Source organism: Gymnoscopelus microlampas (genome assembly GCF_963454915.1).
Source record: "Gymnoscopelus microlampas genome assembly, chromosome: 19".
NCBI classification, from domain to species: Eukaryota; Metazoa; Chordata; class Actinopteri; order Myctophiformes; family Myctophidae; genus Gymnoscopelus; species Gymnoscopelus microlampas.
Window position 1 is genome coordinate 19,826,368 of NC_139956.1, and position 21,572 is coordinate 19,847,939.

At 42.3% G+C, this 21,572-nt stretch overlaps 1 protein-coding gene across 3 annotated transcripts in view; it reads right to left on the reverse strand.

Moving 5' to 3' along the window:
- Positions 1–1,798: 1,798 nt before the first annotated feature.
- Positions 1,799–21,572, reverse strand: part of rbpjb (recombination signal binding protein for immunoglobulin kappa J region b) — a 56,565-nt gene continuing 36,791 nt past the window's right edge. For 2 of the 3 annotated variants that reach the window (XM_084043708.1, XM_084043709.1), the window contains exons 3-12: positions 19,184–19,279; positions 14,356–14,521; positions 12,816–12,990; positions 10,667–10,756; positions 8,614–8,751; positions 7,873–7,985; positions 7,316–7,456; positions 6,368–6,523; positions 5,498–5,601; positions 1,799–2,342 (exon numbers count right to left, since the gene is read on the reverse strand). In XM_084043708.1, coding sequence (XP_083899834.1) covers positions 2,006–2,342; positions 5,498–5,601; positions 6,368–6,523; positions 7,316–7,456; positions 7,873–7,985; positions 8,614–8,751; positions 10,667–10,756; positions 12,816–12,990; positions 14,356–14,521; positions 19,184–19,279 — 1,516 coding nt within the window. In that variant the 3' untranslated portion in view covers positions 1,799–2,005. The remainder of the gene's footprint in view (positions 2,343–5,497; positions 5,602–6,367; positions 6,524–7,315; positions 7,457–7,872; positions 7,986–8,613; positions 8,752–10,666; positions 10,757–12,815; positions 12,991–14,355; positions 14,522–19,183; positions 19,280–21,572) is intronic. The other variant, XM_084043710.1, reaches the window with a different exon arrangement.

Here is a 21,572-nt window from a genome sequence, read left to right on the forward strand (position 1 = left end):
GAAAGTTTGCCTATAATGGCATGCCCAGAATAGGTACAATAGGGTTCATGTGGTTAAAAAGGCTAAGAGGCTGAGAACACCTTACAGTGCTCACAAGACAATGTACCAAAAAAGTTACGGCCACCACGCACCGCAAGGTACACTGAAAAACAAAACAAAACAAAACATAAAACATGTTATTGTAATTGTACATCAAAATGAAGGCCAATATATCCTTCGGAAGGCTCTTTTGTTTCACAATGTGGTTTTGGTAACAAGTGGTACGTGGATGGACATTACGGGTGTACAAGTTCAATTAGACATCAGCACCTGCAACGAGAAGCGAGGCAACAGTTTTTTATGTGCCAAACATAGGTGTTCTTCCAAAGTGAGTAAACATGGTATTTTGCAACAACAAAAAGGTGAAATACTTGATGTCAAGTTATCAGTAAGGCCACATCAAATTGGAAGTGTTTGTCTTGCTTTTAGGAAAACCAATGGAAGTAAAATGCCACCAAAAATCGGAGTACACACTGGAAGACACCTAGTTAGGCGTAGTTTCAAGAACACAACGGCAGAGTTCACAAGGTCATTTGATACTTTAGACCAATGTTACGACATGATCTGAAAATCCAGATTATGTGACATTGGATGTCATTCTTTTGACTGTGTGCACAGGAATAATATACAGTACTAAGGCTATCCTCAAGTCAATGACTACGCATATTAAATCGTTGTGAAAAATGATAAACTGACTTAGTTTTGTAGCTGCAGGAAGTCTGGTTTCTGAAGTATTCTGCAAATATCGCTATGGCTCTATGTGAGATGTACAGACATGTATAGTTTTTTTCCAAAGGAAACATAGCGCACATAAGAGTATTGCAGGCAAGGCAGAGGCATTGCTTAAAGCTTTTCCTTTTAAAGACTTCATAAAAACCAATGATATAAAATAGGCCCTCTGAGGTTATTCCCTAAAACAAAACAAAACGTTCAGTTATGTAAATTTAACATAAAATAAAAATCCCCAGACTTCAGATTTTTCCCCAACAGAAAAAGAAAAATATAAAAAATGGAAGTGTTCTATCCAAAAACCCTGGCGTTTCTTTATTTTCAGGGAAAGATCGCCATAAGTATGCACCTCTGGATTTTGGACCTCAAAAAAGAAACAAAACAAGAAAAAAATTAAAACAAAATATAATAAAACTGGGAAAAAAAAAAGAAAAAAGGCCAAGCTCAGAGGAAGAATAGAAACTATTTGGTAACAAAAGTGTACTATATGTTTAATACAAAAAAAGGTATGGAGAAAATGTACCTTTACTAAAGCTTATACAAGATCCTTGGTCCATAAAAACTATGTATATCATCACGTTTTATGTGTGTCCCCGTGTCCTCGCGCTCCGTCCCACAACAATACATCCAGCCCCCTTTTCAGATACATACTACACAGATAGATCAACAGATTAAAATAAAATATAAAAACAAGACAAAATAAAAACAATCAAGGAAAAATAAACTGAGGGGGGAAGGAAAGCGCAAAAAATAGACTATTTTTTCTTTTAAACACAATTTTGTACACGGTGGATGTATCGTTGTTGTGGTTTCCTTTCTCACAGCCAGGAAAAGGTGCTGGTGAACCAGTGGGAACTCCTCATTCCACATCTCCTTTTTTTTAAAACACCAGAACTGAACAGGCATGTCCCTTTAGAAACCACAGGAGGGCGACGAGGAGCACTTTTCTCTTATTTCCGTTGGCTGACAACTTGTTCATCCTTCAGACAACACCCCGCCCGCCACCCCTCCCCCTCTTTCCCAATCCCTCGTCTTCCCGTCCCACTGAAAAAATCCGCTTCAGCTTCTTTGAATTCCAAAATGAATATGCAGCACTTTAGAGAGAGAGAGAGAGAGTGGGTTATTTTTTTTCCTTTTTCCAAAAGTCCTTTTTTTTCTCTTTCTTTTTTCTTTAGCCACATGGTACTGTTTCACTCTCAAGGCATATTGTTACATGTTTTGCTTTGCATCCTATGCGTTAGGACACCACAGCAGACACAGCGGTGGAGGACGATGACGTTACTCCGCCGGCGTTGTTGGAGGTGCTGTTGGGGCCGTAGGCGCCGGCCTCCTGGCTGTTGTTGCCGCTGCTGCCGAGCAGGCTGCTGTTTCCAGCGCGTAGTATGGCCCCGGCGGCGTTGCAGTGCGGCCGGGGGCCGGGCTCCGGCGTGTAGGTGAATGTCAGCGTGGTGGAGTAGATGATGCCGTCGTTGCGCACAAGCGTCACCGGCACCTGGACGGGCTGCCGCACCCAGCGCCAGCCCTCGCGGAACGCCGAGATGTCGGGCACCACACACAGCATGCTCTCCGCACACCTGGGGTATAGGGGTGGAAAGCCATGTGAGAAGAACTGTAAGGGCTGCTGTGATCTGTGGCAATTCATTCATTCATGTGTATTCACTTTTAAAGTCTATTCTGGCTTTTGTGAGCACCTCAGAAATTTTTTAGTTGCTTGATTCAGTATTTAGTTATTTGATATTCATTTTATCAGACACGCCCCCTTCCTATACAAATCCATAATGTAACTTCAAACTCCATTTTAACCATGATAGAGTCATCGAAAACACCCGTTCTTGGTTCTGGTTACTGATATTGTCCTTGTAGTGCGTGAGGGGGGCGTGTTTTTTCAATTACTTTTTCATTTATTTTTAAAGTTTTTTTTTGGGGGGGGAGAAAGAAAAACAATGAAAAAAGTAATCGAAACAACATGGCCCCTTACGTATTAGGAGGGCACCTATGAGTCACCAGAACCAAGGACGGGAGTTTGATAATAGTTATAATGGGTTTAAAATGAATATCAAATCTAAATCTAAATACTGAATCAAGAAACTCAAAAACTGTCTTGGGTGCTCACAAAAGCCTGAGTAGAAGTTAAAATGACCCCAAACATGTTTGAAGGTGAAATATCCATTTAACCACTTAAACCCCATATACTTTGTTGACCGTGGTCACACAGGGGTCTATACTTGGTCCTCTCTCCTTTGTTCCTCTACACCAAATGTCTTTACGGAAAATAGCCAATATACAAGCTCACAACATGATGCATTGCAAGCTTGCAGATGTGCTATTTTGAAAAATGTTCGCATATTTTTGCTGAATGTTCGCCTCTGACGACCATGCCAAGAAAAGGGATGCTAAGGTTCATGTGATTAATGAACAAATGCCCTGTTTAGCTTTTGTTCAAGACAGGCAGACAGAGACGGAAGGTAAACATAAATATGTACAGAATTACTTTATATAGACAGATCAATAGATAAAATCAAATCTATGCTGACTGGACTGGCGTGAAGAACTGGACCACAGTGTAATGTTAACACTGACACCTCTAGTAAAACTCATCAGTCAGTGTGGGCACAGCACATGCACGTAGACAAAGCTACAGGTGACATCTGTCAAAACATTTCAGAGACAGTTTTTCTTATGTCGATTTTGAAACCCTTGCAGTGTCCACTCGACATACAGTATTCTCCACATGTTTAGCAAGCAGTGGCCCTCAGCATCTTTCATCTCTTTGACCACCTCTCTGACTTAATCCTACTTGGGCAGTATTGATAAACACTGAAGAACTCATGTAAATAAAAAAGAAAACCTCAATACAGGCTCACTACTTGCCGTCATTGTTTTACAAGGAAGGACATCTGTAGATGAACACTTAACCACTTAAGCCCAGTATTCTTAGTTGACTGGGGTCCCCCAGGAGTCTACTTGGTCCACTTATTTTTTCCCCTCTACAGTAAATCTCTTTGCTGATCCACAAGCTCACAAAGCATTGACCCAGAATAGGGACACTAGGGTTCATGTGGTTAACTCGGCTCAATGGCAATTAAAACAGTTTTCATGTGGACCATTTTGCAATATCATGGGTCTGCTGCTAAATTGATTCAAGTGTCTTTAGCAGGAGCTAAATGGACTCCTCAGAGGTTACCGGAGTGTTTGATAAAAAAAAAGGCTTTTCTGCCTTTATTGATAGTCTAAGTGGAGATGGACAGGAAACGGAGAGAGAGAGATGGAGAGAGACATGTAGCAAAGATCGCCGGAAACGGGACTCGAACCTGCGATGCGCTGTCATGATACATTACAGCCTAAGCGCCAGGACCGCTAGCCCAGCTTTTCTAAGTACCCGAAGTTGCTGTACATAAGAAAAGGAAGGAACCAACTTTATTATGAAAAAAAGAAATCAATAAAAAGATACGTGCAATATTAAAAATGATAAAAGGTTAAGGAAGGGTTGGAGAGAAATCTTAACTAGATGTTTCTCCAACCCTTACTATCAGTAGATTAAAGTCTGAAAAGGTGTGTTGCACATTACTATTATAATTATTATTATCATTCTAGTTTATTCTTATTTGAAGACATTTGACGGCATATATGCCAATGTTTTCCTGGATGAAAATAAAGCATGCATACAAGACTAATGAATTACACATGGCCTTCTTGTAAGTCATGTACATGTAGCCTCAATTCAGTTACTATGACAAATAGCAATGCTAAAGGGGGAAGTACTGACAAATTGCATCCCCAATAATCTGTTTTGTGCTTACATTTTATCACATTTGGGCTTGGATCATTGACTCGATTACCCCAGATATAGGAAAAACTTCTTCCAGGACACAGGTAAATTACATTAACAGCAGTAGGGGGACAGGGCAAAAAGAACAAAATGTGCCCATAGAAAGCAGCTTATGGCGGCTAAACAACAAAGTATAAATGGTCACGTTACATTTGACCAAAGCTCTCAAGAATTTGTTTTCAATTTGCAATCAAAGCTGTCACTGTTTAGTTGAAGAGGAGCTCTTCTAGGGAGCAGGCCCTTGATCAGGAAGCAAGTAAATTAGCATAAAAGGTTGCGGACAAGTCTGACTTCCTATTAAGGGCAGTTGTCCACAGAAAGCTTTTTTTTGTTGCTGCCAGCTCTTTTCTGCCATTCATTTCTATTGTAAAGTCACGCTGGAGCGCTCTTCTTCCTTGACCAGCATTGCGTCTCGATGTCCAGCGTTTTTTTGGCGGAGTGCTCTGGGCACCTCAAGCAGAAAATTGTTATTTTGGGAGAGAGGAGCGCTGTTCATCGATGTCACTTTCCTATGTTCTTCAACACATTAAAACTGGGAAAGCATCCGTGTCATTTTAGATTTGAGCTATATATATATATATAAAGCAACAAGCAACAAAGAACAGTAGTTCTCAAAAATAGCAGATGTGCACGCTCGCAGTGCTTGAAAGTGTTTTAATTTGAATCATTTTGCATTTTTTTGCCCACAAATGTTACCTTTGAACCACATGCACCCTAGTGTCCCGATTCCGGGTATGTCAAATAGGCGAACATTCAGTGAAAATATATCTACAAGCTATTTTCTGTGAAGAGATTTGGTGTACAGCGAAAAAAGGAGACCACCAAGTAATAGACCCCCTGGGGGATGCCGGTCAACCAAATATGCTTTATGATTAAGAGAAAAACTAAAGGAAACCTCACCTGTACATGGTCTCAGCCTCAACGTCACCAAACCAGACCCTCAGGTTTGGAGTGAAGTTCTGCCCCGTCAGCTCCAGCATAGCCACATCCCCGCCGCCGTTAAGCTGAGCGTAAATACACAACAGCCATCAAAATTCAAATGAGTTAACGATCAAATTAAGATCACGGTTCACCTGGCCTCACTGGCTTGTGGCGTAGAGCCCTGGCTGCGCGGGACTGTTTTCTTAGTCCTGCTCCAGCTGGATTTCTGACCAATCCCAACCCGCACTGGTTTCATTTCTGACTGCCGGCATTTCATTCGTCCCGCATAATCCTGAAATATCATGTCTAGTCCCGCACAATCCTGAAATATGTCTAGTCCCGCATAATCCTGCAATATTACGTCTAGTCCTGTAGAATCCTGCAATATTTTCAATGGGCCCGAAAAACATTACAGACAGAAACACAGAATGAGAGAGAAAGAGAGGGGAGAGAGAGAGAAAGAGTGACAGCCAATACAGAACCATGGACATTGACAGTCTCAAAGTGGGCACGGCTGAATGTAATGGTTGACAGTGGGATATTAAATAGATGTATTATACACATGTCTGTTGAGAACAACATTTCACAAGTAAGTTCTCCAATGCATTTAGCCATCAGATAAACGTGTTCAAGCTCAAGCAAAGCACGACCACACATGCTCCAGGTGTGCTACATCCGATTAATTTCGCGCCGATGCAGGATTTCACACGACACGCAGGGTCTCCCCCCCCCCCCCCCCCCCCGCAGGTATTTAAAACTCCCCCACTCCCACAACGTTTGCATTGGGTCCCAATGGGATTTCCCAAGGGATGTACTTTGGAGAACTGTAACGAGAAGACATAACTGTACCTGTAAGCTCTCAACCACAGGCACAGGGGTGACAGGTGCGTGGACGGGGCCCATGCCCTCGTAGAAGGTGTACTCGGCCTTGTCTGTGCTGATGATTGTCCAGGAGGCTCCGTCGTTGATCATCTCCTTGTTTGGTTCCTTTGGGCATGGAGTGGCCTGGCCGGAGGGAAGGGGAGTGACAGACCACAGCGTTAATTCAATATTAAGGGACTGTTTCCATCAAGGTGTTTTTTTCCCTGATGTATGTTTTGAATAGTTTTCAAAAGGAAGTGCAGTATACAGTATTTATGCTATTCAGAAAACGACATTAGCGTGACGAGGCGCTCAGCGTCTATTCTATGCTGCCTGTTCACATCAGGCATTTCCATCTTGTCGCCCAGAGTTTAAATATTGAAATACATTCAACACTGGGCGTCTGGACGAGAGCACAAAAATGCTTTGGTGGATACACAAAGTGTATTGCATATTGTCGTGTTTTTAGTGTGCATGTGGGGCAGAGTCGCAGGCAATTCACTTTCACTCATTTAACCACATTAATACTGGTGTCCCTATTGTAGGCATGTCATTATGGCCAAAACCTTTCAAAATAATGAAAACACTTCTTTCACAACATTTCAAAACAATTACTCTATCACTGCACTATGGCCCATAACTTGTGAAAATCTTTATAAAATGTAAGTCATAATAAAAAGAAAGTCGCAAAAATAGCAGATATATAATAAAATAGCAGGGCTAGTAGATTTGCCATTTATAAAAAAAAATCAAATATGGCTCTAGTTGCTAAAAAGCATAAACCAAAATCACAGTTTATGTAAAAATGATGGAGCACTGACTTAATTTTCTCTGCCTAACAACTGAAAGTAAACTGAGTTGACCCTGCAACCCTGGTGTGTGCAGCCTTGTTATTTCGGCAGGCTGTGTTGTGTGGAGTGAAGAAGCAGCACTGACTTGAAACTGGATGATCCTTTCTTGGGAAAGGCACAGGTACATGCGCTCTGTGTCCTTCAGGTAGAAGGCACACTTGTGGAGCTGGGAGACAGGGTCGTCGGCGTCCAGCAGCGCCGTCTGCTTGTCAACCTTACGGATGATCTGACGGGAGGAACACATTCAGATTCATTCATTCACTCATCAGTACACAATCAACACATATATCTTTTTTTAAGGACTGTAATGGACAAAGCTCCTAGCTTTATTGCGTTTTTAGCCTTTTGATAATGGTGGGGCCTATGTGTGTGTATTTGCACATATTTATTCATTGTGAATAAACATGTCAAAGTCAGAGTCAAAAGGAAAGAAGGTGGCCAACAGGGACAATTGCAATTGATGTGTATAATAAAGTTGTGTCTGAGAAAACGAAAACTTTGTGGATGAATGACAACGAAGACAAATAACAGAGGTTCAGGAGGTGTGTGTGTGTGTGTGTGTGTGTGTGTGTGTGTGTGTGTGTGTGTGTGTGTGTGTGTGTGTGTGTGTGTGTGTGTGTGTGTGTGTGTGTGTTTGTTTACCAGTCTAGGCAGGGCCATGCCAGTGACGGAGCAGACCAGTTTGACTGTCTGGCCGTAGTGGATGTAGCCATCTCTCACAGTGAACTCTTCTCCTTCTGACTCCTCGTCATCCACTGAACACACACACACACACACACACACACACACACACACACACACACACACACAGACAAACTGTTAGTGCTTCAAGCTATCACTGAAACACATTTGACTGAAATATAACACCAGTCTCACCAATTTAATCACTATAAAATGAAAGAGATGACTTGTCTGTGTGACCTGATCGATTGCAAACTATCGATTCAGTGCATCAATCTTTTTTTATAATTAGCATGTTAAGGCCTGATAATTGTAAAACAAACTTTTCAGGACCTGCAGGCAAGTCACACTTGACTTAACTTACCCCACAAACCCTCTGTTATTATACAATGCAATACAATAAAACTGCGGCTCTGTTAATAAATGCAACAGCCTTATTATTCATTTAAGCACATGAGATGCAAATAGTCATAAGCATATACAGTATGTGGGTGTATGCGTGCATGCTGTTCATATCACATGTTTGTGCATTCATTTCTGCAATAAGTGCCTTTCTGCATCCTTACCAGACTGAACCTCTATTATTTTAATCCTATAGCAATCCTAAATGAATTGAGCAAATGAACAACAAAGCATGTATAAGGTGTATACACAGAGCTATACAGAGAGGCTGTTGCTCGGGATCCATGGCTCGAGACTTACACAGGTGGATGTAGAATGCCCCCCATTGCTGGGAGCTGGCGTGAAAGTTGCCCCCTTCCACATGGAGGTAGCGCGTGCTGACCGTTTGGGAACGTAACCGGTTGAAGAGCGCCACTTTTGTTCCGGACGCGATACACACTGTGGAAGCACATGCGCACACACACACACACACACACACACACACACCCCCCACACAAACAAACACACACAAGCAAGTTATGCAACAACCCAACAATGACCTGCAATCCAGAGGTAGTGTGTTGACAATGTGATAAGTGATGGGAAAACAGCCTGGAAGCAAATATTACCACATTGAGCGTCATGTACTCTACATGTGTGCTGTGTACACAATCATACCAGCGCATACCAGCTACAGTGTAAACCACAGTGCCCTCTGGAGGCAGAATGTGTCACAAAAAACTTGTAAAACTACAGTCACAATATACTCGGTTAAAGGTGGTGTAAGTGATTCTCTTTTTTTTACAAAATGTTTTTGATTAAAAAGGTTAAAGCTCTATATTTTGATAGTACGGTAATCATTGCTATAGTGTGGTTGTTCAGTAACAGGGATCTCACCGTCTCAGCACTTTACTAAACAGAAAATACATTTTCAGGTGCGTTGCCAATTTCATCCAATCAGGAGAGAGAACCCATTTATAGGCTTCACTTTTATAGTGTTCCACTTCCAATTCCACTTGTTTATGCTGTGTGAGTTGTCTCTTCTGATTGGATACAATTTGTAGCCTGACCTGAACATTTATTTTCTGTTTCTGCTGGAGAGACTCAACACAAACTGTATTTATACAGCACATTTAAAAAACGACCAAGGTCGACCAAAGTGCTTTGCAGAAGCATAAAAACACAGAAAAAAGACAAAAGCTGTAAAAGACAAAGCCAAATAGCAAAAGGGAAATGACAAAGCGAAATACAAAAAGTCAAGCAACACACAATAAGAGCCACGAATACACCATCAGTTACATTTGAAAGCCACAGAGAAAACATATATCTTTAACCCATTAATACCTGGAACGCATCTGTGTCACTTTAGCTATTCAAAAATAGCAGATACACTAGCAGAGCTTGTAGATCTGCTATTTTTTTTAAATCGTGAAAAAAAATGTTGGGGATTTTTTTCAAAAAATTGTTAGGATTTTGAAGACATTTCTAGAATCGCCTCAGGTCTTAATGGGTTAAGGATGCTTAAAAAACTAGGCACGACAAACATTAGGAGGCAGGCTGTTCCAGAGCCTAGGGGCAGCTGCCGCAAAGGCTTGGTCACCTCAGTTTTTTTGGTTGTTTTTTGGTACAGTCAAAAGCAGCAGCTGATTAGCTGCCTTCAGGTTTCTGTACAAATTCCAAAATCCATGGAGAAACCAGGCTGTTGAGGGGCTTATAATCAAACAATAAAAGCCTAAAATCAACTCTAAAATGAACAGGAAGCCAGTGGAGTGAGGCCAAGACTGGGGTGATGTGATCACGTTTTTCTTTGCATGCGAGGAGGCGGGTGCACCAGCTGCAAGTGTGTAAGTGATGTTTGGTCGATTCCAGCATAGAGAGAATTACAGTAATCAAGCCTTGAAGAAATGAATGCGTGAATTACGGGGAGAGACGGGAGACCCCTTTTACTGAACAAATGCTCTATAGCATTGATTACTATTACTAAGAATATAGATCCATTTAAAACTATCTACTATTTTAAAACAAAATCAATACAATCAATTACAGCACCTTATGGGTTCGATATGTTGTTGACACAATACTATCCAACAGCTAGCATTGTTTGCATAGTGAGTCCTTTGTAGCAGACAGCGGTCCTGAGCAGTCAGGTTGCCCAATCAAGGTCAAAATCACAGTAAACTTAATTATCACTGAGGGGCAATTTGTTGCACAGCCAGCAGTAAATACAATCATCAACAACAATCAACACACCCACAGTATACAGATTTAGTGTTTTAAAAATTGTCCCCCTTTTTCTCTCCAATTTAGTCATTATGCCAATTATTCCTTCTCACACACATTTGTGTGTTGTCACTGCTGTATCCTACTGACTCACCTGCCAGTGAGGAGCCCCCACCGGGAGGACGTAGAGCCTTCGTCCTACTCCTCCCGCCCAACACTCCCTGCTGACAGGTGCCGCCCCAGCCTGTAGGAATACGTGCAGTGACAAATATCACCTTCCCGCCCGGCTTCACTCCCCCGAACACGGGTTAATTGTGTTCGTGTAGATGCGCGACAAAGCCGGAGGCACCACGGTGGCTTCGAACCCACAACCTCCGCGGTGGTGGCCAGGTACTTTACCACTGCACCACCAGTTATTTAAAAGGCCAAAAGCAGCAGGGCAAATTAGTTCTTAATTAATAATAATAATAATTAGTCCCATTTCATCCCACTATTTCATTCCCCGGGTGGAAATTCAGTTTTCAGCTTCACCCAGCTGAGTGCTTCTCAGGTGAGCGCGTGGGGGGGGTTCTCAATGGTACAGCGATTAATGTTCGCAAGAGCTTTGGTACTCATACAGAGATGCTTGAGAGAGCATGTGGGCCTGAGGTGTATACCAAGAATTCTGGCAAACAATGGAGCAGGAGCGCACACCAGCAGTGAGGAGGTGCTGACCACGGGAGATATAAAACTGTTTAAAAGAGAGGTCGCACAGCTTGTAGCCACGATGCAATAACCTTTTTTATTGAGAAAGACACCAACGTTTTCACACAAAAAGACTTGTCAGAAAACCCTGAAGACAAAACATGCCAAAACGTTGGGGTCTTTCTAAATAAATAAAAGTTATTGCATCGTGGCTACGAGCTGTGCGACCTCCTCTCTTTTAAACAGTTATACACCAAGAAATCTAAAACTATCAACAATTTCAATAGATGACACACCCATTGACAGAAATAGTGATTTCCACAAATCTTTCTGAAGTCAACAATGAATTATTTTGTCTCATCGACATTTAGAAGAGGGTTGTTATCGTGGCACCATTATGCATTTCATGTGTATTTTGATGCTGCTGTGAATGATTTACATCTGCAGTTCCCAACCTGTTTTGGATCAGGGCCCACTTGACATTTTTTTAAATATTGAAGGAAAAAATACTACGACTTTAACATGTTATACTATCAATAAAATTGTAGTGTTTTGCCAATTATTTGGAAGCCCACTTGCAATGTAGTCACGTCCCACCAGTGTGCCACAGCCCACAGGTTGAGAATCACTGATTTTGCATACATTGGTGATGTTTTGAGTGTATGTGTGTGTGTGTGTGTGTCAGTGTTGATTTCGTTGACTAAACCTATGATGAAAAATCTCTGTTGACTACCTTTTTCAAAACGAAATAAAAACTAAGCTATGATGACTAAATGTACTGTCAATTTCATCAACAAATCATCATAAACAAATAAAAACTAGACTAAAATGTTTGGGAGGGACTAGAGGAGAAGAGATCCAGTAGAACTAAGACAAGTCATTGTAGACCTGTAGCAGGTGTCACAGACTGAAAACAGCTGATCTACAAGGTCACAGCGCGTCGCAGCGTAACGTGTTGTGAGCTTGTAGATCGGCTATTTTCAGCATGCAGCTAAGTGAAAATCATTTTGATGCCATCACGGCCCGCCAAAATTAATTAATTCATTTTAGTCGACTAAATCAACTGTAGATTTAGTCAACTAAAATCTCACGATATTTAGTCGACTAAAACTAGACAAAGTAAAACATTTCAGGTGACTAAAATATTACTAAAACTAAACAGAATAGGCTCTATGCACAGCAGCAATATTGGAAAGAAATTGGGCCTCTTCTTACTTCCTTCACAGGTGTTACCAATGATACTAATGAAGGCTCTGTTCCATTCAGGTCAGGGTGCTGATATCGTGCATGTTGGCTCACTAGAACACTCCATTTTGGTTCGCAAATGGCCCCTTATGGTGGGTGTCTAACTCTGAGAGTTATGGAGGTCCTTGAAAATAAGACAACCACTATGCCACACTAAATGGAACAGAGCCTTAATTACTATCATTGGTAACACCTGCGAAGGAAGTAAGGAAGGGGCCCAATTCATTCCCAATATGGCTGCTGTGCATAGAGCCTATTGTATTAAAAAAGACTGACTAAAAATAAATCCAAAATTTGCTGTCAAAATCAACACTGGTGTGTGTGTGCATGTTCAGGCATTAACATTTTTCAACATGCTTTTGTGTTTCACTCACAGTCTGCGTTCTTGAGGGACTGCTTCTTTTTGGAGGGCTTGGAGATGACTTTGATCCTCTTACTGAGGAAGACGCCAATCTCGGCGCTGTTGCCGTAGAACATCTTGACGGACAGCATGAAGTGCTTTCGCTTGTCGGAGTCGGATATGTACAAGGTCTTGGCTGTGCAATAGTTCTGGCGGGGGCCACAGAAAGAGGAGGAGGGGTGGGAGACGGGAGAGAGGCGGGTAGAGGAACAGAGGGGAAAAGGGAGAGAGGGAGCGTTCATTAACCCATTCAATCCAGGAACTATAACCATTATTTTATACTTTGGCTATTCAAAAATAGCAGATATACAACAGCTTGTAGATCTGCTTTTTTTTTATTTTTATCTTGAATTTTTTTGCTAATCTTTAAAAATATATATTTTTTAAAGCGAACATTAAGTAACTCAATTGTAACTCAAATCTTTGCTTCTGGGGGTCCATGGAACAAAATATTTTGAGATGGGGGTCCGCGGCCAAATCCTTGACATGAAAAAGTTTTGAGAACCACTGATATTATAGCAATATAGATTTGTTAAAAAAAACTGTTAGGATTTAGACAACATTTAGTAGAATCAGCCTCAGCTCTTAATGGGTTAAGGCAGTGGTTCTCAAACTTTTTCATGTCAAGGACCCCTAAAATAATGTATTTGGCCATGCACTCCCATTTGAAAACATTTTGAGCCAGGGAACCCCATACAAGATTTCAGTTGTTAAAATGTTTCAAAAAATATTGAACATTATTCAGTCTTTCAAGATTTTTAGAAAATATATCTATTGAAGCTTATGGAACAGCAAATAGCCGATGTAAATAGGGTTAAAGTGATTATACAGATATATAAACTCATTTAGCTGAGGACCCCCTGGAACACCCTCAAGGACGCCTGGGTTTCCCCAGACCCCACTTTGAAAGCACCTGCATTAAGGAGCGTTCACGGATCTGTCAGGCAGCTGTTGGGAGGAGATTTAAGGTTTAAAAATCGGGGTGTGTGCGATTACTGTACGTCAGATTAACCCATTCAATCCGGGAACGCATCTGTTATTTTAGATTTCTTTGGCTATTCAAAAATAGCAGATATACAAGCTCACATGAACTATGAGCTTGTAGATCTGCTATTTCTTTGTATGCAAATCTTTGAATATATATTTTTTGACATTTGTAAAATATTTTGTTCCAGGGACCCCAGAAGCAAAGATTTGAGTTACCAATGTTCGCTTAAAAAATATATATATATATATATATTCAAAAGATTTGCACACATTTGCTCACGATTTCTTTTAAAAAATAGCAGATCCACAAGCTCATAGCGCGGAACTTGGCGCCGCGCTATGAGCTTGTATATTTGCTATTTTTGAATAACCAAAGAAATCTTAAGTGACACAGGTGCGTTCCCGGATTGAATGGGTTAAGATACAGTCCGTGGATGTATATGCAAATGAAAACGGAGACAAACAAATGGCAGTGAGAGTGTCAGTGCGCATGCGTGTGCGTGTGCGTGTGCGTGTGTGCGTTGTACCTTTCCCTCCAGGTTGAGCTGTTGCATCTCCTGGTCACTGTTGCCGATGCCGATGAAGGCGCAGGGCTGCGACTCCTGCTCCGAGCAGCCGTCTCGCTCCATCTGCTCCTTCTTTTTCTTCCAACCGCTGCCCATCAGGTACACACATGGAGGGGGGCAGAAAAACCTGCGCAATGGACACAGTCACACACACACACACGTTTGTATTACAAATACTTGTGAGGACATCAACATTTTAAGACGTCCAAGTTAATGGCTTTTTTGTAGTTTTGGGGGAATCTTTAACCGTAAGCCTAATAAAGCCAAAAAATAACAGATGTTGTGTTGTGAGCTTGTAGATCGGCAATTTTTTTGGTGTACGACACAAGCGCGCATGTAAGTAAATCAGGCATGACTTATCTCTAATCCCTAAACCAAACATTTAAATGCATAATCCTAAAACTAAACCCAACCTGAATCTTATTCAAAATGTAATCTCTAATCATCTTTTTATAGCTATACTATTCTACTATACTAGTGGGAACATTTGGTATAGTTATACAAGGGCACACACACAGCTTGTAGTGCCAGGCAGATTAAAGGACATCAAAGTGATGACATAGACCCAAGCATGGACATTCAACATGGCCTTTGCTCACGCTATTAAATGTTTTTTAATGACATCATTTAACTCTTTCACTGCCAGATTAAATACATACATGAATCGCCCACTGCCAGCGATCTTTGGTTTTCCTTAGCTTTTCAACTAGTCACAGAATATTTATATCCAATGTAATTGATCCCCTGACGGTTGCTAAACACGGAGGGTTTCAATATGTTTCCGTGAGGAAAAAGTCATCACGGAAAGGTTTAAAGGGGAAGCAGCAAAGGAAAAAGGGAGACAAGATGATTTTAGTGAATTATTCCCTCTCACTCTCAAATATAGCACCACACTGAATTTCTCAGATTGATCTCTGAAATATATACACACACACAGAGTATATATATACAGTATATATACAGTATATATATCATGTTGGAGGATTTGACACATTGCCCAGCCCTCACTTGCTTGATAGATAATCCATAGGCCGGGAAAGACAATCTGTGCTAGGGAAAAGAAGAGAGTCTCCTTCCTTAACCACATTAACCCTGGTGTCCCTCTTTGGGCACGTCATTATAGGTGAAAAGTTAACCATTTAGAAGAAAAGAAATGTTCAAAAATGGCAAAAGGGGCAGATCTACACGTAGCATTGCGATATGTCAGCTAGTAGATCGGCTATTTTCACTATTGTTGTTGTATGAAGAAGTATATAGCGCTTAAGTAGTTAATGGCTGCTGCTACGGAGATGTTCTCGAGCAAGGCACTTAGCCCTAACTTCATCTGTGGATTTGGTTAGCAACGACCAGCGTAGAATTATGGTTATACTTCTTCCTATTATTCCTTGCTTTTAAACTACTGTATACCGATACATATTTTATAGAGCTGGGCGATACTGATTCTTTTTTAAGCCTTTTGATGATATATTATGTATATCTCGAATCGGACATGACTTAAGCAGAGCAATTCTTTATTCAGAATCATCATTTATGCTAAACAAGCCTTTATTAAATGTGCCTATGCATATACATACCGTTTTTACAATAGATTCCTCAAATGTGAACATTCTTATAAACTGTACATTGCTGTAAATAAGAAATTCCAAGAAAATGTATGACTGGAATATTAATGAATGCACAAGAAGACCTCAGCTCTGACTAACATGTCCCGAGACCCCGACACAATGTCAAGCGAGTTTCTTCCTTCCTTGCCGTCCAATCATCACATTCCCCACACCATGTAGGAAGTCATAATCACTTTGTCCTTCAAGGACAAAGAGGACTTTCAAGAGACACCTAGTTTATTCCAGCCAACAATGTCTGCATTGCATAATAATCTAATCCAGAGGCCCTTAGCCGATATCATAGTTACATATAATATGCGTTTTCAGGGTTGTATAGTATTTATTGGATTGTTTTGTACTTATTTGATTAAGTATAAGTTCATGTTTTTATTCTGATTTTATGCATTAGGTATTATTTTCACTAATTTGTATCCGGTAGTCAGTATGTGTGTCTGTACTGTCCTGTTTTGTCATGGTGAATCATGGAACATGTGTAATTCCTGCATCTTGGCCTGTAATTGCCGAGCCATGAGGCCCATAGGGCAGGAGCCTAACTCCTGTTTCCTTGGCATGAGCTTGCCATGAGCTTGATGTACAAGTACACCCCCTGGACATGACGCTAGTGTGTCGCAGGGCATACTTGTAAAAGACAGAGACAAACTTTGTCTCAAAGCATTTTTTATATGTAGATGAACATGAAGTCCTGACAAAAGACAGTGTAATATACTGTATGCCAATATACAGAAGCTGCATTAGACAGACACTCTATTATTACCAGGGTGTATGCTTTAGTTTTCACCACTAGAGGGAAGGCAAGTACCAAACTACAAACGAGGGAGAGGAGAGGAGGTACATCTACATATTTAGTCTGGGTTTATGGTGTTATTATTATAATAACCAACAAAACACAACACAATCTCCCACTTCTACCAGGCTTCATTCATGTCAGGCCAACAAATTGCAATGAATGTCAGTGTGAATGAGCCCAAATTGGGAAACCAGGACATAACAAAAATAAATAAATAATAAAACAAATAGACACAAATAAAACCACATCCATATGTTTGGCATGTCGTATAGATGGTCATTTGATGTTGTAATTAGGCAAATTACATCTCAGTCAGCCAACAGCACTTATCTTTTCACTGGAGCCAAAAATGTGGAGGGAGGGTTGCACAGTGTTCATCTCTGATAGAAATCCTCAATGCTTCATCGGAGTAAAATATACTGCGTGTGTGTGTGTGTGTGTGTGTGTGTGTGTGTGTGTGTGTGTGTGTGTGTGTGTGTGTGTGTGTGTGTGTGTGTGTGTGTGTGTGTGTGTGTGTGTGTGTGTGTGTGTGTGTGCGCGCGCAACATGTGGTATCAACTCTTGTGCGAGTTGTGTTTCAAAGTTTGTGTGCTTTGGTAGTGCGGATTGTGTGGAACAGGAGGACAGTGCCCCTGGTCTCATGGTACCAGCGTCTCTGAGGGTGTTTGTCTACTTTCACATCCTATAAATAGACGGAAAGAGACACTGACAAGAGCGATAGAGGCTAGGAACTCTGCCCACACATTCTCATCGCACTCGCTCACTTCTGTGGAACTTACACATAAACGCGCAAATAATTACGAGTGAGAGGCGACATTTGAGGACACACACACACAACCCATAGTCACAAACCAGGCATACACACAAATGCCATCTCCGTCCAAAACACGTACAGCAGCTGAGCAACAGAGGAGCGCCCACAGGGACATCCACGGAGAGTTCGCCGCGACGCTCTCCTGTCTGTTTGAAATTAATTGGGAACACTTCGCTTAAGGCCTGTGTGCCTCTTGCGTGTGCCGTGCCCTGACGGCACATAATAAAAACAGATCCACCACAACGCGCGCGCGCACATAATGGGAGTCCCGCAGTGCGCCGCTTGTCAACCGCAAAATAAGAGAGGCAGGGAATAAAGTGAGCTGAAGCAGATGAACCATGGTTTAGTTGTGTGTGTCAAGACTCAACACACTGCAGTCTGGATGGAACCAGTGGAACACAATCCTTTTGGGGAAATGGGCCTGAAATGTAAAGCTCTGTTTTATTTGAATACAACTGGCAGAAAGATGAAGGAGGGAAAAGTATCGGTGTGTGTGCTGTCCTGTGTCGAGGTACACGCCTCCCAGGGGCGTTTGACTGGCTCCTCTCACTACTCCCGGCCTTGCCTGCATGACTTTAACTGGACAAGACAGCAGACATCAGCTGAGGAATTCAGCATCATCTAATCTATCCCTCCGTCCTTCACTCTCTATCCCCTCCTTCTCCTCCACCTAGTCCTCTCGTGATCCAACTCTCTGAGGTGTCTCAGAGTTGGCCAGCAGCAGCGCCTGATTCACCAAGAGATAGGCCTGATGAGATCCCAAGCAGCACTGCGTCTCGGGCCAAGAAAACAAGGTTGAGGACGAACGGATGGGGAAGGGAGAACAGAGACAGAGACAGGGATACAGAGACAGAGAGACAGAGAGAGAAAGTCTTCGACAGGCAGCCAGCTATCCGCAACAATGGCAACTTTGAACTGTAGAAAGTCTGCTGCACGCCTCACCTGGGAGTTATAACAACCACTAGAGTGTCACCAAGTATGGCAGAGCCGCAAGTTCCTTTCATGGTGAACCAACCTGTGCTCCCTGTGAGTGTGTGTGTGTGTGTGTGTGTGTGTGTGTGTGTGTGTGTGTGTGTGTGTGTGTGTGTGTGTGTTTTCCTCATGCCATTCCCAACTCAGCCAGGGAGTCTCAGCAGCCCTGGCAGTCTCGTGCCTGACTACACTCCCTCCCGACCCCTCCCGTGCACTCTGATCCTCCACGGGGGTTCACCAGGACGAGGCCCCTAAACCCGTTCTTATTTCCTGTGCTTCTAACCTGTGAACCTACCAACTCCCCCTCACTCTCCTTTGGTCCCTGTACCCCTTCCCTCCGGCCCTGGATGACCTTCACCTGCATGTGGCCGAGGTTCATTTCCTGCTCTCTGACTACTATCTCCTATTGTGCACTGGAGCGCCATGTGCATGGATCTTCTCCGTTTTCACTCCTAGGTGTCCCTCTCATTAGCTTGAACCCCATTTTCTTCTCGTACACTTTGCCAGTCCACGTAAATGACCTTTAATCAAGTTATCGTGAGCCAAGCCGTTACGTTTTGGCTGGTGTTGATGTCACAGAGGTGGACCTACCTTTTCTCATTGCCATAAGACTTCTGTGCAACTTTGGCATGCAGGATCAGGACAGTCTGGTCGCCCCGCTCCTTCAGGTAATTCCTCATCGCTTCTCTGTGGATGGAGAAGAGGGAGACAGAGAAGCAGTGTTCATCAATGTGCTGCTGTTGTTACATGATTCTGTGGAAGAGACCGGAGGTGTGGTCCAAAAATAAAGCCAGAGCAAAAGGCAACTAGACACAAGTTGTGTTACCTGTCCTACCCCCTTATGTTCTTTAAAGTACATACGGCAGTGGGGAGCCCATGCACGCAGGACGTTTCTCTTTGGAAGTGCATAGTGTCAACATTAGTATTAGTGAGACATGATGTAAAGTGTATAATGGATTAAATGGGTGACTCATAGTCATATTGTCAGTTGTATTTCAAAGGACAGTTTTGTTAAATTTGCAGATTCGATTTTGACTGAAAAGAGATAGAACATAATTTTTTATTATTAAATGTTTTACTTTGAAAACTGATATAACATAATCAGATGAGAAAGTGCAATATGGTTCGTCCTGATGTAGTATTATGGATCAGATGAGAAAGTACAAAATGGTTCGTCCTGATGTAGTATTATGGATCAAGTTGTTAAAAACAGTGTGTAAAAATTAAGAAAACAGACAAATAACATCGACCTTAACTGCATCCATGGATCTAATGTTCTCTTCTATGAAATAAAGTGAACTTTTGGAAGGAAAATGACAGGTCTGTCATCGAGACTGCAAGTGAACCAACGGGTACTGTAATTATTTGTATCGTGTAACGTATTAATGCCGTTCAATAATTTTGTGAAAGGAATTAAAACTGCTGGAACTCTATCCAGCTCCCTGCAATGTTTTGTTCTTGTTATAATGTTTTTAATCACCTGGTAATATTGTATACTGTGGTATTTTTGGGGTACGGTTTGATGGTTTAAAAAAACAATATATATATATGTGAACAGCTCAACCCTAATCCAAAGCGATGTGCATTGCATTCAACCATTCATACACACATTCACACCCCGAAGGCACAGACAGCCATTCAAGGCACCAATCTGCTCACTGGAGCAGTTAGGGGTTCAGTCAGTGTCTTGCACACTTCGACATGATGCCAATCGGAGCTGGGGAACCGGGAACCTTCCAGTTCCCAGATGACCGCTCTACCTCATAAGCGTCTGTAATCAGTTCCTTTGATGTGAACTTGCTTGCAATCCAAAAACTGGGTGCAAAATGTGCACAAATGTAGCAAGAAGGGCTACCACACGGCAGTTAGTTACATAATAAAAAGTAGAAGCAGAAATGTAAAAAGCAGGTATATGAATGGAATAGCTCTTTAGGTATCTCATGTAAGCAGCTCAATAGGAATTTTGACTTATTCTGTAATAATAAGTTCAATCACTGTGTTATTGCGTGCATGAAAACAAAGCCAACTGGATGAGCAGGCCACATACACAGAAAAAAAAAGAGATGTGTAATATGGACGGAGAGAGAGCATGTGCCGCGTGCATGCATTTGCAGTCACCCCTGGAACACCTCAGGATCCATGTGGTGTCAACAACACTGTCCAATAAGACCAAGCTGTGGGGGTGAACCGTTAGTGAACGGCTCAGAGGGACAGTACAGAGAGAGAGAGAGAGAGAGCGAGAGGGAGGGAGAGGACAGAGTGTCTGTAAGTGGAAATAAAGAGAGAGAACGAGAAGGAAAGGGGAAACAGCAAGCGCTGAGCTCACCGCCAAAGAATCCACATCTCGTGTCAAAATGTTGCAAGGTCCGTGCTCCAATTACCTCTGTCAGCCAGGCCAAACACCCCCCCCCCCCCCCCCAACACACACACACACACACACACGCGCACAACACTGACTCACACAGAGAAATTAATTCAATATTTTTTGGGACCAGTAGAGCTCATGTGGCCGAAGCAGTGGGGGTTGACGATCTACCACATGACATGCACAATAACAACGCAGTACTACACACATGGTCACAATGTACACACAGACACACACAAGGACCGCTTGCACAGATGTCAATGACACCTGACACGCCGCTTTGCTCGGAGAGGTCCCGGCTCAGGAGGACTGACACACACATACATACACACACACACACACACACACGCGCACACACACACAGAGCTTTCCACTCTGCCACGCAATAGCAGGCCGCACGCTCGGGTTAGACAGGCCTTTGTTATGGAAAGTAAGGGGCCCCCGAGACACGAGAAGGACGGATGGATGGGGCAGGAGGGGGGGGGGGGGGGGGGTGACAGAGGAAAAGAAGGACGGATGGGGGGAGGGAGGGGTATGCTGAGCCGTCTGGCAGGAGCATGAGGGTCATTTTATTTTTCATTATTTCAGCATGCAATCGAGAAAATTACTTTCCAA